Source organism: Squalius cephalus (assembly GCF_949319135.1).
Source record: "Squalius cephalus genome assembly, chromosome: 9".
NCBI lineage: Eukaryota > Metazoa > Chordata > Actinopteri > Cypriniformes > Leuciscidae > Squalius > Squalius cephalus.
This window is the reverse complement of record NC_137130.1, coordinates 19,847,412-19,864,040: the sequence shown is the minus strand read 5'-3', so window position 1 is coordinate 19,864,040 and position 16,629 is coordinate 19,847,412. Positions and strand designations below refer to the sequence as shown.

The window sequence follows — 16,629 nt, the reverse complement described above, 5'->3', positions numbered from 1 at the left end:
CCATCTCGAAAAATGCAGGATTTCACCATAAACTTAATCTGAACTGTTGTATAACTATTGCCTCTGTTTTCCCTCCTCACAGCCAAACCGTCTCCCCCTTCCCTGAGCTCAGTCTGACAACAGCTGTGTGTTATTCCTGAGGAGGAGTCTGTTCGGTTGTGCCTTATTTTGGAGGAGGGGCCTGCCCAGCCATTGGTCGAACACAAGAAACCATTAGTAAAGCAGTATGTTAAGGGTGGAGAGGGCTGAAAGGGGAAGTTCACGTGCTATACATTTAAACCAAACGGGTCTAAAAAAAAGACCACTGCTATGATTCATGATATTATTCCCATCCTTTTAGAAAGTGAAAGAACAACTCAGCCTGAGTCGAGGAAGTATTTCTGGGTAACACTTTATATTACGACCCGCAAACAACTGCGTAAGTAAACCGAAATTACGGTGTACGTTTCTGTAATTATAGTGTACTTCCGTGTAGGTATAAGGGAACAATATGTTAAGTTTTGGGTAATAAAGGCAGTAGCACCTCAATGCAGTACACAAGATCCGAGGGGAGGAGTCGGATCTTATATAAGGGGTGGAGATTGGTAGGTTTAGGGGTGGAGATGGGTAGGTTTAGGGGTGGGTTTTGGGATCAGGGGGTGGAGATTGGTAGGTTTAGGTATGTAAGGTGGGAGGAGTTGGATTTTATCCGACTCCTCCCCCCGGATTTTATGCTCTGCATTGAGGACCATCTCAATAAAGGGGTAACAAGCAGATATACAACCTGCAAAGAACTTCGTAAGTAAACCGAAATTACGGTGTACGTTTCTGTAATTATAGTGTACCTCCGTGTAGGTATAAGGGAACAATATGTTAAGTTTTGGGTAATAAAGGGGTACAACCAGATATACAAGCAAATTATTTATAATGTAATTATTTTAAAACTAACAGGTACCTATTCTGTTAATATATTCCAGGCAAAAATTGTACGTCTGTTGTATATAAAAGTTTTTATCACATTTCTGGCAAAATATGTCTTTGTGCAATGTAGTTACAGGGTAATTTTGACATCTGTGGGTTGTAAATTAAACTTTTTGGCAATGCTATTTATTGGCTTTTCTTACTAAACTACTTAACGTTAAGCCAAAAAAAATTGTTTTTGCTATGATTTTAATTTAGAACGTACCATGTAGTACTTATACTTACCTTATCACATTGTATTGCAATAACACTTAAATGTCAGGGCAAATATACTGTGTAATTAAAAGTTTTTTGTTTAGTTTTTTTAATAAGAGTACCTTTCTCTGTAATTACTGTGCAAATAGTGTTGTTTCGTATTGTTACATAGTAAGTAGTGTTTGTTACCCGTTTCAACTGTGTAGTTACAGGGTAAGTGTAACTCCTGCGGGCTGTAAATTAAAGTGGCGCTTGTTACCCCCTTGTTCTGTGTATTTACAGGGTAAGTGTAACTCCTGCGGGCTGTAAATTAAAGTGGCGCTTGTTACCCCCTTGTTCTGTGTAGTTACAGGGTAAGTGTAACTCCTGCGGGCTGTAAATTAAAGTGGCGCTTGTTACCCCCTTGTTCTGTGTAGTTACAGGGTAAGTGTAACTCCTGCGGGCTGTAAATTAAAGTGGCGCTTGTTACCCCCTTGTTCTGTGTAGTTACAGGGTAAATATACAATAAAGGATCCAATTTAATTTCTGACTTTTATTTTACAAAAAAATGTCAAAACATTTTTTCATCTTAAAATCTTAATAAAACATTGTCTTTTCTACAGTATACTCAAACAACAAAGTAACACATTATACCCCCCCCCCCTTTATTTGCGTCCCTTGCTTTTCTTCTTCTTTCTTTTCTTGCTCTTCTTTTTCTTAACTTCCACAGGGGACTCTGAAGTTGAGGAGTTGATGGAGTCCCATTGGTCTTGCTGCACTGCAAAAATATGAATATACAGTATATACATGCTCTTAGCAAGCTACACCTTCAATTTTACGTTGTCGAACAATCCTCCACTCTAAACATTTTGTGCCACCTGATATTACTGTAGTAACTGTAATTTTGAAGAAAACACATTTTGGTGAAGTTTGAGTCAGATCATGGGGGGGTTGTGATATTTTATAGTGATAATGACTGTAGTGCAGCAGAAAATGTTTTTTTAAAAGGCATAGTTGTTCTGACAGCAACAAAAAAAACAAAAAAGCATGAAACACAAACCTGAGGGCAGTGGCAATAGTTCAATAGTTCAATAGTTCGGATTGAGCTGATCAACAAACGGACAGGGAACTACGTCATCACGTTGAAAGGTCACGCCTGCGCCGGCCGAAGTACCGCCCCACTGTTTACAATGCGACCGTACGTAGGAGGATAATTCAAATAGTATTGTTTGCGATTATATATATAGAAATAGTATTCAGTGAATATGAATATGAATAGTATATGAATAACATTCTGATGAATATGAATAGTAGTTCAAATAGCCGGCGCAGGCGTGACCTTTCAACGTGATGACGTAGTTCCCTGTCCGTTTGTTGATCAGCTCAATCCGAACTATTGAAGGTAAAAAGTCTATAAATTATATATTCCTTTTTTTTAAATGACCTATCGTTTCGCTAGATAACAACCTCTTCTTCAGCTGTGATCACGTACAGCCCGTTTAAACACTTAAAAGACTTTTGAAACTGCATTGATTTGGACTTAACGATGGTGACCAATGTTTGTTACCGTTGTCCGTTGTAAATTTTCATTTTGGGGTGAACTAATCCTTTAACAAGTGCATTTATAATGTACAGTACCAGTGATGTTTAGTTCTTCAATTTGATGTTTTAAAAAATAGGAAAGTGGTCACAAGTATAAGCCCTGGAGTAGGGCAGGAGTAAAATTTAAACGTCTAACCTTTCTTTCTTTCTTTCTTTCTTTCAAAGATAAGATTATCACTCTTAAAGCAGAGATCACCTTGCTCAAAGATGAGTGTGATTTTTTGAAAAAGGAAATTGAAAAGATGAAGTCTGCTGTCCCATCTGCAATGACACAAAGATATGCTGTTCCTATAGTGCCACAGCCCTCATGTTTGTGTTTCATGCTTTTTTTTTTTTTTTGTTGTTGCTGTCAGAACAACTATGCCTTTTTTAAAAACATTTTCTGCTGCACTACAGTCATTATCACTATAAAATGTCACAACCCCCCCCCATGATCTGCCTCAAACTTCACCAAAATGTGTTTTCTTCAAAATTACAGTTACTACAGTAATATCAGGTGGCACAAAATGTTTAGAGTGGAGGATTGTTCGACAACTTAAAATTGAAGGTGTAGCTTGCTAAGAGCATGTATATATATTCATATTTTTGCAGTGCAGCAAGACCAATGGGACTCCATCAACTCCTCAACTTCAGAGTCCCCTGTGGAAGTTAAGAAAAAGAAGAGCAAGAAAAGAAAGAAGAAGAAAAGCAAGAGAAGCAAATAAAGGGGTTGGGGGGTATAATGTGTTACTTTGTTGTTTGAGTATACTGTAGAAAAGACAATGTTTTATTAAGATGAAAAAGTGTTTTGAAATGTTTTTGTAAAATAAAAGTCAGAAATTAAATTGGATCCTTTATTGTATATTTACTGCACACTACACAGAACAAGGGGGTAACAAGCGCCACTTTAATTTACAGCCCGCAGGAGTTACACTTACCCTGTAACTACACAGAACAAGGGGGTAACAAGCGCCACTTTAATTTACAGCCCGTAGGAGTTACACTTACCCTGTAACTACACAGAACAAGGGGGTAACAAGCGCCACTTTAATTTACAGCCCGCAGGAGTTACACTTACCCTGTAACTACACAGAACAAGGGGGTAACAAGCGCCACTTTAATTTACAGCCCGCAGGAGTTACACTTACCCTGTAACTACACAGAACAAGGGGGTAACAAGCGCCACTTTAATTTACAGCCCGCATGAGTTACACTTACCCTGTAAATACACAGTTGAAACGGGTAACAATCACTACTTACTATGTAACAATACGAAACAACACTATTTGCACAGTAATTACAGAGAAAGGTAAGCTACTCTTATAAAAAAAAAAAAAAAAAAATTTAATTACACAGTATATTTGCCCTGACATTTAAGTGGCATTGCAATACAATGTGATAAGGTAAGTATAAGTACTACATGGTACGTTCTAAATTAAAGTCATAGCAGAATTATTATTTTTTTTGGCTAAATGTTAAGTAGTTTAGTAAGAAAAGCCAATAAATAGCATTGCCAATGTTTTTCGAAATCAGCTGTTTATAAAATTGTTTCAGATTAAATTTTTATCATACTGTGCTTACATACAGCCATATATATATATATATATATATATATATATATATATATATATATATATATAAAATTTACAACCCACAGATGTCAAAATTACCCTGTAACTACATTGCACAAAGACATATTTTTCCAGAAATGTGATAAAAACTTTTATATACAACAGACGTACAATTTTTGCCTGGGATATATTAACAGAATAGGTACCTGTTAGTTTTAAAATAATTACATTATAAATAATTTGCTTGTATATCTGGTTGTACCCCTTTATTACCCAAAACTTAACATATTGTTCCCTTATACCTACACGGAGGTACACTATAATTACAGAAACGTACACCGTAATTTCGGTTTACTTACGAAGTTCTTTGCAGGTTGTATATCTGCTTGTTACCCCTTTATTACCCAAAACTTAACATATTGTTCCCTTATACCTACACGGAAGTACACTATAATTACAGAAACGTACACCGTAATTTCGGTTTACTTACGCAGTTGTTTGCGGGTCATAATATAAAGTGTTACCTATTTCTGTTCCTAAAGGGTTTTCAAGCTTGCAGGCTGTGGGAGAACTTGTTGCAGAACTGTTAAGGAAAATTTGGTGAGTTGCTTTGCAGATTTAAATGTAAGATTTAATGTGTGGTAAGTTGTAAATTAAGTTGTGAAGTGTTAAATGAGTAAATACTTCTTTTTTTTAGATGGTGGCAAGTATACTGTCCAAAAGTTGTTCTACTAGGCTATATACATCTGCCCAGCTTTTCTCCCATGGTCAGAACAAAGTGTTAAATATATATACTATACAGAATATATATATAAAACTGTGGCTTTCTTTCATATCTGGTCTTTCATGTCTGGTCCTTGAAAGGGTTGTGGTTGTTTAAAGGTGTTGAGTGACAGAGATGAAACATGCCAGGTCAGCAAATAACCGCAAACAGTTGTGAGGACATCTGCCCTGCTAATTTAAGATGCACACATATTCCATTATACTCCAAACACACAGAGAATAATAACTCTAGATCTTTTTTTTTTTTTTTGACCCTTTGACAATCAACTCTTTGAATTATGTTTGTCTTATAGGGTAGTTCATTTCATATCGAAATGAAAATTACATCATTATTCATCAAAATTCATTCATCGATCTAAACCTGTATGACTTTCTTTTATGAAACACAATTTTAAAACACAAAACACAACATTAAACCCCATTGACCTATTGCATGGGCAAAAAACATGTATCAAGGTATCCTATTTTATGTTTCACAGAAGAAAAAAAAGTTACACAGGGTTGAAACAACATGAGGATGAATTAGTGAATTTTTTTTTTTTTTTCTGTGTAATTTTGTATAAAATGGCCCAATCTTTATTATTACTCAAAATCAAAACTTATATGTTAGCTTTTCAAAGTTGCCACTTTTGCTTCCATGAGGTGCCATTTGGGATGCTTTTAAATTGTCTTGGCATTCCTTGATGGGAACTTTGCTGGCTGCTTTTTCCTCACTATGCAGTCCAAATAAACTATAGTTCATTCATATGTAGACACTATATTTGTCTGGAAAGTTAGGGTTTTTAGATCACGAGAAACATTTTTTATTTGAATCTATCAATATATATATATATATATATATATATATATATATATTAGGGCTGTCAAAAGATTAATCGCGATTAATCGCATCCAAAATAAAAGTTTGTGTTTACATAATATATGTGTGTGTACTGTGTATAATTATTTTGTACATATTAATACACACACAGTAATGTATATATTTAAGAAATATTTGCATACATATACTGTATATTTATATAGTTTATATTATATATAAATATAATTTTTTATAGATATATATAAATAACACATTTTTCTTAAATATATACATGCATGTGTGTGTATTTATATATACAAATTTAATTATACACAGTACACACACATATATTATTAAAAACAAACTTTTATTTTGGATGCGATTAATCGCGATTAATCTTTTGACAGCCCTAATATATATATATATATATATATATATATATATATATATATATATATATATATATATAATTATTACAGTAGATACTAACTAACTCTAAGCATGGCGAATCTGCTTTTAGCTATTATGCCAGCCGCAGCTGGAACCAGCTTCCAGAGGAGATCAGATGTGCTCCTACTGTAGTCACTTTCAAATCCAGTCTCAAAACACTTCTGTTTAGCTGTGCATTTACTGAATGAGCACTGTGCCACTGTTCGTCCGACTGTTTGTACTGTTCTGTATTTTATTTTATTTTTCTAAACTGTTTTAATTATTCTTATCTCTTTAATATCTTATCTCTTATAAACTTGCCTTGCCTTGCCTAACATTGAAAAAAAAAGCAAAAACAGTAGATTTAAATTGCTTTGCTACTCATGCAGGTGTAAATAGTAAAAGCCAGTTGTGCTTGTACATAAAGCTTATAATTAAACACAGCTGACATTAACACTGCTATCTTTAAATAATGAAGAGCTAATTGCTTTATTCTAGCACTGATGAGGGAAGGTAAAAAAAAAAGTGATCTTAAATTAGAGAGCGAAATTGAGAACTTGTTTCCCATTATCATCTATAACATTTATGAGAGCTCTTAATTCAGCCGCAGGCATAAACATTAACACAACTTCATGGAGTCAAACAAAGTTATAAATTCGTAGCATTGTCAAGTCCTTCTTTTAAAACAGCTAAAAGTTTCTTATCCTGCAAATATTACAAACTAAAAACAGAAGAACGTCAGTGTACGATACATTAGATATTTTCAAATAGAAGTCAATTGCTTGATTTCAGGAAGGAAGGACTGGGTGTGGACACTGTGTGGAGAGAGAAGGAAATACTGTGTGGGTTTCTTTTGTTTCACTGTGGGCGATAAGGTCCAGAGTCTTTAAAGGAACACTCCACCGTTTTTTGATATAGGGCTTATTCACCGTCTTTCCTACATTTAGATAGGTGGGCAAACGCATTTTTGTCTCAATGCATGCATGGTTTTAGTTTGGCAGCGCCGCCGATAGCTTAGCTTAGCATAATGAATGGAATCCTTTGTTGCCAGCTAGCATGTCATGAGTAAAAGTGATAAAAAATTAAAAATTAAAAAAACGAATTACTTCTTGTGGCCTGCGTATTCACAACGAGTACATATAGCAATGCAGATTAAGACTAGGCGATTAGGCAGATATTGACATGGGACTATATTAGGGGGAAGCACAGGCGAAGCACTGCTACTTGGGCGCAGAGATATCACGCAACATCTGAAATCCCCTAACTTCCGTCAACATACCAGCGTGAATTGTAGCCGGCTATTTTTCCTACAGTAGACATAGTGAATGGCGATGAACATGGTGGATTTTGTGAGAGACGAAGAGGGTGACTTCTCAGACAGTCAAGATCCAGAACCATACCTCTATGAACCAGAGTTTTCAGAAGAGGAGCTGCGTGCTTTGGAAATAGAACGACAGGGGGAGGAGGTTGCAATCGTTCAACAGCCTGAGGACGTGAGGATGAGAGTCAACACGAACTGGTGGTGAGTGTGATATCTCTGCGCCCAAGTAGCAGTGCTTCACCTGTGCTTCACCCCAATATAGTCCCAAGTCAGTATCTGCCGAGGAAGTCTGCACTGCTATTTGTACTCGTTGTGAATACGCAGGCCACAAGAAGTAATTCGTTTTTTTTATTTTTTATTTTTTATCACTTATACTCACGACATGCTAGCTGGCAACAAAGGATACCATTCATTATGCTAAGCTAAGCTAGCGGTAGCGCTTCCAAACTAAAACAATGCATGCACTGAGACAAAAATGAGTTTGCCCACCTATCTAAATGTAGGAAAGACGGTGAATAAACCCTATTTCAAAAAACGGTGGAGTGTTCTTTTAAAGGCCTTTTCCTTTGTTTATTAACAGCCAGAAGGGTCAACAAATGATAAATAAGAGCCATAGAGTGTGCCACAAAGCACTATAATGTTTACAACATATCAGATCTACAGTTGACAGAACCTAAACATTTACTGTATGTTAGGGCTGACAGCTTGGTATCAGCAATTTGGGATCTGTAAGATTTTTTTATGTTTTCGAAAGAAGTCTCCTATGCTCACCATGGCTGCATTAATTTATTCCTGTGATTACAAAGCTGAATTTTCAGCAGCCATTATTTCAGTCTTCTGTCAAGTCAAGTCACTTTTATTTAAATAGCACTTTATACAATACAGGTTGTTTCAAAGCAGCTTCACAGTAATAAAAAGGGAAAAAACAGTCACATGATCCTTCAGAAATCATTCCAAATTGGTGGTCAAGAAACATTTATTATTATTAATGTTAAAAACAGTTCCGCTCTAATATTTTTGTGGACACTGTAAAAAAATGTCTGTATATTCTCTGATGAATAAAAAGTCCGGTTGCACTTTATTTTAAGGTGTCATTGTTACAATGTAATTATACATTACCTGAGTAATATTAATTAACAACATGTACTTTCTATAGGGTAAGGGTAGGATTAGGATTTGGTTGAGGGTTAGTTGCATGTACAGTAATTATGCATAATTTACTGTTATTATGGTAAGTACATGTAGCATATGTAACAAGGACACTGTAAAATAAAAAAAATAAAAAGAACAGCATTTCTTTGAAACAAAAAACTTTTGTAACATTATACATGTGTTTACTGCCAATATAATGCTTCTTTGCTGAATACAAAAGTATGATTTTTTTTTTCCTTTAAATCTTACTGACTCCATACCTTTCAGCGTTATAATGTGCAATGCAATATGTATTGTGACTACAATAGCACCAGGATCAAGTTGCCAGGACCTAATTTATAGTGTAGAGCTAGTGCACTCACTTAAAACTCATAAGTGTTAGAAAAGTTGACTGCACATATGACAGCTGTATGGGGACTCAATCAGCAAAATGGGAGTTTCCTGCATCCACTTAAAATTAAGCACAGATCAATGTGGGCCAGTTGTGGCCTAATGGTTAGAGATTCAAACTTGTAACATGAAGGTCGTGGGTTTGATTCTCAATACCATTACTCCTAATGTCTGTGCACTAACTTGGAGGATTAAGTGCAGGACAAATTCTGAGTATGTTGCCATGCTTGGCTATCACATCCTTATTGATTTACAATGACGTACATATAAAATAATAGTCATTTTTACATTATTCCCACTTTGAATTATTTTTAATATGCTCCACTGACCTGGTCGAAAGCCAGGAAGTCATCATTCAAGCTTTAACCTTCTGTTGCTTTTTTACAGAAATGTGAAGGAACTTCACAACATAGATTCATAAAATCCACACAAGCCTCAGATCGACATGTGCAATGCTGGCTGGAGATGTGCCAGCTTGCTGCCAATGGATCACATTATCTTTATATGGTCTAATAGCAAAAACCTGGGGGTCAGGTTTTGTTTGCATTATGGCAACATTTGACCATTTGGCCTACATTGTGGTTATGAGACCACAAGGAAAACGTAATAAACATGCTAAATAATGTCTTAATGAAAACGTAAACATGCAGTGTGGCTTATGTAAATAAAGTGTGGCTTATGTTAACATTACAAAACCAAGTGCAAATATTATTCACTATTCACATAGGGATTTGGGTGATGTAATCTTTTATGTGTGCTTTATCTCAGACCAGAAAGCAGAAACTCTCCAGCTATTTCCTCACTGTTTCCCTGAGAGCACACTGGAGTGAAGCAATTGCCCTCTCTCTCTTTCTACAGGCATCTCATCATCCCTGAGAACACTCTCCCACAGCTGTCCCCCTCAATCTCACTGCCAAATATTCCTTCACATGTCTGTAATGGCCAACTCCACAGCACAAGCACTTAACACAACCTCTGCTGAAAGCAACTTTGACACATCATCCATACCTGTTCGTAAGTATTCTGTAGTTTTGTGCACTATACTGAATGAGTGTCAGCACGATCTGTGACAACAGGGTGTCAAGTGGGTGTGTTTGGATGTGGACTGGTGGCATTTAGAAAAGCAAACTGCTCTGAATTTCACACACCATGTGGAACTGAAATTAAGTCTTGTGGTATGTGTATGTTGGCAATGAAATGTGTGGTGTACAAATGTGTGTGTAGTCATATTTTTGTATGTAAGGTATAATATATGATCATAGTCAGTGTTCGAACTATAGCGTGTCCTTTGGGGGAGCCCACTAGTTTTTTTTTTTTTGGGGGGGGGAGGGGGGGGGGGTTGGCTCAAAGAATAGGCTGTCTCTGAGTTCACATGAACAACGGTTAAATTACTCATAATACCATAATTCCTCCGTTCAATTAGGCCTAAGACATAGAGAGACACGCAGACCTATAACAACCCAGCCACAACACACAGCTGGGAATAATATGCCTTACCTTAACACAGAATGGATTTCAAGGACTTCGCTCGCAGTTAACACATGTACTAAACATGATTGGAATTTGCCCCGCAGCGCCACCTTGATGCTCATGACAAGAATAGCATGTATAGTTATCTTTGTTGAAGTGAATTAGGTTTAAATCGCCGTCATGCATGAATTAATGATATTTTTTCTATTTTACACATAATAGTCCATGATGATCACATTATACAAAACTGAAATTGCACGTCAAAATCACACATTGTCAATATTTTTTGAGACCCCCCAAAATTTCACAAATCACGTTTTCAGGGGAGCCCATCTCTTATTAAGGGGAGCCGAGCTCCCCCTAGCTCCCCCGTAGTTCGCACCCTAGTGTACATTGCTATATATGTGTGTGTGTGTGCATGTGTGAGTGTTCAAAAGTTTTGGATTGGTGCGATTTTTCAAATATTTTTTAAAGAAGTCTCTTATGCTCACGGAGGCTGCATTTATTTGATCAAAATGCAGTAAATCCAATAATATTGTGAAATATTATTGCAATTTAAAATAGCTGTTTTCTATTTGTATATATTTTAAAGTGTTATTTATTTCTGGTAAAGCTACATTTTCTGCATCATTATTCCAGTGTTCGGTCACATGATCCTTCAGAAATCATATGCTTATTTTCTGCTCAAGAAACATTTCTAATTATAATTGTTGAAAACAGTTGTGTTACTTAATACTTTTGTGGTAAATGTGATACATTTATTCAGGATTCTTTTATGAATAGAAGTTAGAACGTTCCAAAGAACATTTTTTGCAATAGAAATCTTTTAAAACATTGTCTTAACTGCCAATTTTGGTCAATTTGATATGTCCTTTCTGAACAAAAACATGTATTAGTTTCTTTCAAAAAGAAATCTTACTGATCCCAAACTTTAGAATGGTATATTAATAAAGACTACATATTTGATGTATTTCTGCCCATCTTGTACAATATCTGAATATAAATAGTATGTGCTGTATCAAAAGAAAGTAATGTGGAACAACTGAAACATCAAACCAATTTGTTGACTTATGGTTGCTCCCAAAACTGTTTCTAACAACTGGCACACCAGAGAACTGTTTGACAGTGGGTGATGGGTGTGCCAGCTCTAAATGTGAGATATGGAATATGTTTACTAGATCAGAAACAACCAGCTGTGAAAACATAGCCGACAGCATAACAAGCACATGAGAGTCAAAATACAGCAAGGCTCTTAATAATCAACAGAAATCAGTATTAGTACACTTTAGGGATAATTCACCATGAATGAATTGTGCCAACTGATAGTGTCCCTTATTTACACATGCTGTTTACATTGTTTTAGCACCTGAGGGAATTATGCAAATCAGGAAATGGTGAAAACACACCCAAAAAGTGCTACCGTTTGCTTGATGAAATTTCCAATCTTGCTGGTCAGTTCTAAGTAGTTGGGGTTGCAGCAGACTAATATTATGACCTGGCAAGTTTTTTGAATGAGGTGCAATCTATTATGAGGCTAATTACACAAAAAAGGCATGTTATTGAGTAATACTAGTAATACTTGATGCTGCAATGAAATGAGGACAAACATGCAAAGAGGAATTGAAAAAGACATCATATATCATGATCAATATGAATAATGTTCAAAACAGGGTTGGACAAAATTTAAATAGCCTCCCTTTTAATGAATGGGATGGAATTGGAATTACATTCTCCACACCCATAGGAGTTTGAAGTAAAAAAAAAAAAAATATATATATATATATATATATATATATATATATATATATATATATATATAATGTTGAGTAATTATGCCTGTTTATTCCCTGAAGTGTGGAAATAAACTGATTGAAATATTTCTAGTATTTCAATATTATTAGAAAGATCAAAATACCCATCAAAACAGATTAAAATATTTTAAAATCCATGTACTTATGGGATCATTTTTTTAAAGTTTCTACAAGGCAACAAGGTTGAGGGCTGACATTTCCTGACATTCATTACACCATTGATCTTTATACATTTTTAAGATGGCGTTTCTAACATTGATTATTCATTTATTCTGATGTTTCTGGAAGTGCTCGGTATTTGTGATATTTTAATTGATATTTCATATCGAAACTATTAAAAACTGAACCTCATAGATGTCTTAGCACTTGAAATATATTTTCACTCCGCATCTTTCTTTCATTTGATTTGATCATTTGATGTTTGTGTGCAGTCTGTTAAAAAATGAAAACTGACACTCAAAAGAACTCAAAAAGAAGAAATACTGACTTTTTATTGTACTCCAAAAAGTAACTAAAAAACAAACATACAAGTGACTATTGGAAAAGGGTTTCATGAGTCTCAAGACAAATGTTTGTGTTCGAAATAATGACAATGCTGTTTGTCATCATCCCCATCTTATTACTCTATATGCTTTTCTGTTTTGCTTTTTTTTTTTTTTTTTTTTTTTGTCATTCTAAAAGCATTGTGAGTAAGTCTTGCCACAGATCAGACATGTTACAAGATTATATTTTAGATCAGAGGCTTTGGAATTTGAATACATTTTCAAAGAACCCAGCAGGCCATCAACTCTTGTGTGTTAACAATGGGGCATAAGCTGGCTCTCTGTGTCCCTGAAGACGGAGAAGTGCTAATTGATGACTTCTTGATGTGACATTTTACGTTTGTTTTATTTTTTATTTTATTTTGAAAGAGAGATAATTAAATCATCAAACAGGGACGAAGATACTGTAGAGCGAAACATCCGAGGAAAGAAGCTAAGCCGAGAGAAGAGAGAGAATAAATAAGGGAAATAGGACAAGACTTTGCTTTGTTTTTGGAGGAGGATGAAACGAAATTGGAACCAGAGGGGTTGTAGATGTTTTCCAGCTACAGGACAAACGCTGAGTGAGTGTGTGTATGTGTTCCTCAGAGGAACAAAACAGCAAGCCAAAATGTTGATTTATCTTCTGTTCTGAAAACCCTCACATCCAAATCCCCCAGAATGTGATGGAAAAAATAGCAATGAAAACGTTTGTTGGTCTTTATTTCACCTCAGTACAACAGCTGCATGTGCATTCACCTTGCATTGACACCTTATCTTGACATTGTTTTTTTATTGGGAATTGTTAAATGAAGGACAGTCTGCACATCTGTGTTTGTGGCTCTAATGGACCAGCAGAGGTTACTAAACCAGTGATGGACTGTTTTTTCAGTTGGTGCCAGGATGGTTATGGTTTACACATTTTTTAAAATAATAATAATAAAATTAAGTCAAAAATATTTTAGTATATTATTTTAATAAGAAGACTTTTAGCTGTTGATTTTATGATTTTGGAACATAAGTAAATTGTTATGGTTGATGACATCTTTGTTTGCAATGGTTTAAAAATGACACAATTTTTTCTTTTTCTTAAATTTGTTTGTTTTTCAAATTATCTTTACATTTGATTCTGTTTCTACTGACTCTGCGTCAACAGTTAGAATATTTGCTCTTGTCTGAGCAAAAATACTGATAATTGTGACCTAAAATTCAATGACCTTTGTATGACAGCGATAGGCCAGAATAAGTTCATCTTGTTTACATACAAAAAAATGTATCTCTTGCCCTGTTTACACCTGGTATTAAGATGAGTTTTGGTCGATCGGATCACAAGAAGACGAGGGAGACACATTCCCATTTACACCTGGGTTTTTAGGTGTAAAACACATCCGTTTTACTTTGTCTACTTTCGACCACTGATCTATAGGCAGGTAAATATATGGGGTTTTTTTCAGATCTTTTGATCTAATGGACAAAATAAGCTCACGCAATGAAAATTCTGCTCTGACAGCCGCAAGACAACACCGCACGCATTAGATATCATTAATAGTGAGAGAACGTTGCTTGTTACGTTTTTCATCTTCAAAAGTTTAAATCCCGTCCGGCTAGCACGCTTCCCATAATGTTCAGACGTTAAGTCAATAGACAGAGAGCAGGTGGTCTTTTGTGGCTGTTTCACCACATGAGCCTCTACACTATGAAACCAATCCGGTCAAATGTGGTTTCGACTACCTCTGTAAGTGGTCGAAAGTGCACAAGCTCAAAATGTTTTAGACCCTGTTTACATTTGTATTTAGCGTCATCCAATTGTGATCCAATCTACCAAAACGCATCTTAATAAACAGGGCCTCTAAGGCCACTACAAAAAATATGCTTCATTTGAGAAACATGATTAACAAACCTGCACAATTTGAGTTCAGCTAAAATATTTAGCTTTTCTTTAAATAAAACACTGATGCAATGCAGTTAGCTAATGAAGCTGCTGTCTTCAGCTAAATAATGAGTCTGTTGAAAGAGCATTGCATAAAATCAGCGTTATGTACAGTATGAAATACAGCTTAAAAACAGTTTGTATCTTTGCAGCAATATTTAGCAGTTTCCTGTTTGTGATTCATACAGCCTTATATGTCCCTCCAGAAGAATGTTGGAGAATCAACAGTGGATGCCTTATATATTATTACTGACAAAACCAGGCGCTGTTCTCAACCAGCTGTCTATAATCAACCTCAGTGGACTCGCAGTCACTTGACTGGCTCATGAGAGCACATGCCCATTAGTAAACTCATTGAAAAGGCTTTCTCTCTCAGAGAATCACTGACTCTCAGCTTGAATGAGGGAATCTGAGAGTGTAGAGAGAGGATAGAGGGAGTGGTATTCTTTCGAGGCGAGATGCGTGACATATGGTTGGGTGAGATAGGAGCGTTTACCACTTCAGCCTCAAATCCCAGGCAAATGCAACCTCGGGCCATGCAGGAAAGAGACAACATGAGAGACACACCAGATTGTTTGAGGAAATCAGTTGCAGAAAAGCACAGAGAGGGGAATAGTGAAGAGCTCTTTAACTAAGGTTCCCACGGGACTGAGTGTGTGTGTGTGTGTGTGTGTGTGTGTGTGTGTGTGTGTGTGTGTGTGTGTGTGTGTGTGTGTGTGTGTGTGTGTGTGTGTGTGTGTGTGTGTGTGTGTGTGTGTGTGTGTGTGTGTGTGTGTGTGTGTGTGTGTACCAGAATCTCATGACTAGCCCCAATAACAAGTGAGCTTAAACTCAGTGTTGTGGTCATGATGAACCTCACAGCAGCAACAGAAGGCAGAAGGATGTTAGAAAGCTGCTGATAGATTTTCTGTTTCTAATTACAGATTGTACATGTATTCGTCCATTAATGGGCAACAAACTTGTCAAGACGTGTTGAAACTGACAGAAACGTGATAGACTGTCAAGGAGTTCTTTCTTTTTGCTTTTTGGGAGGATTCAGTGTCATGAGCAGACAAGCCAATTTGATTGTTGAAGAAACCAATTTTTTACCATCTCTTTTTTGACCTTTCAACCTTTGTTGTGGCTTGTTTCCATTGACAACACTTCTCTTCTCTCTGTTGTGGTGTGGCTTGATTCCGTTGTGTCGTGGCTTTTTAAATATCGTTGTGTTGTGCACTACCGGGCCACCGTAACCAAGTCCCCAACCTACATTTTTTTCTTATTATTCATTTTTCACAATACAGAAAAAAAGATCTGACTCTACTTCCATTTTATTGCAATTTTAACCCTATGGTCTCATCAGCTGCATGTATACACATATTTATAATTGTGGTGAGCAGGACGAGTCAGAGGGCCGTGAGAGAACAGCGCGAGGCCGGTGGCGTGATTACTGATGAGCGTAGGCCTGAACTCTCTCGTCCTTCACTGTCGTCGCTCCTCCTTTTATTCTTCCGCTCCTCTGTGAGAGATACAAGACCGGTGCTCATTATCAATCACGCCACTGGCCTCGCGCCGTTCTTTCACAGCCCTCTGCCGCGTCCTGCTCGCCATAATAATGTTGCCCTTCTTAAAGTTTGGGGTGGGTTTGGAGCAACATGAGGGTGAGTAAATGACAGGATTTTGGGGGAAACTTTACCTTTCATAATGCTCCTGCAAAGCAGTATTACCTTTTATTTAATTTATTTATTTTTCTAAGAG

The 16,629-nt window shown here is 36.2% G+C and overlaps 1 protein-coding gene across 1 annotated transcript in view; it reads left to right on the top strand.

Moving 5' to 3' along the window:
- Positions 1–4,811: 4,811 nt before the first annotated feature.
- gypc (glycophorin C (Gerbich blood group)) overlaps positions 4,812–16,629 on the top strand; it is a 31,838-nt gene continuing 20,020 nt past the window's right edge. The window contains exons 1-2 of the mRNA XM_079880681.1: positions 4,812–4,886; positions 10,019–10,174. Coding sequence (XP_079736807.1) covers positions 10,090–10,174 — 85 coding nt within the window. The 5' untranslated portion in view covers positions 4,812–4,886; positions 10,019–10,089. The remainder of the gene's footprint in view (positions 4,887–10,018; positions 10,175–16,629) is intronic.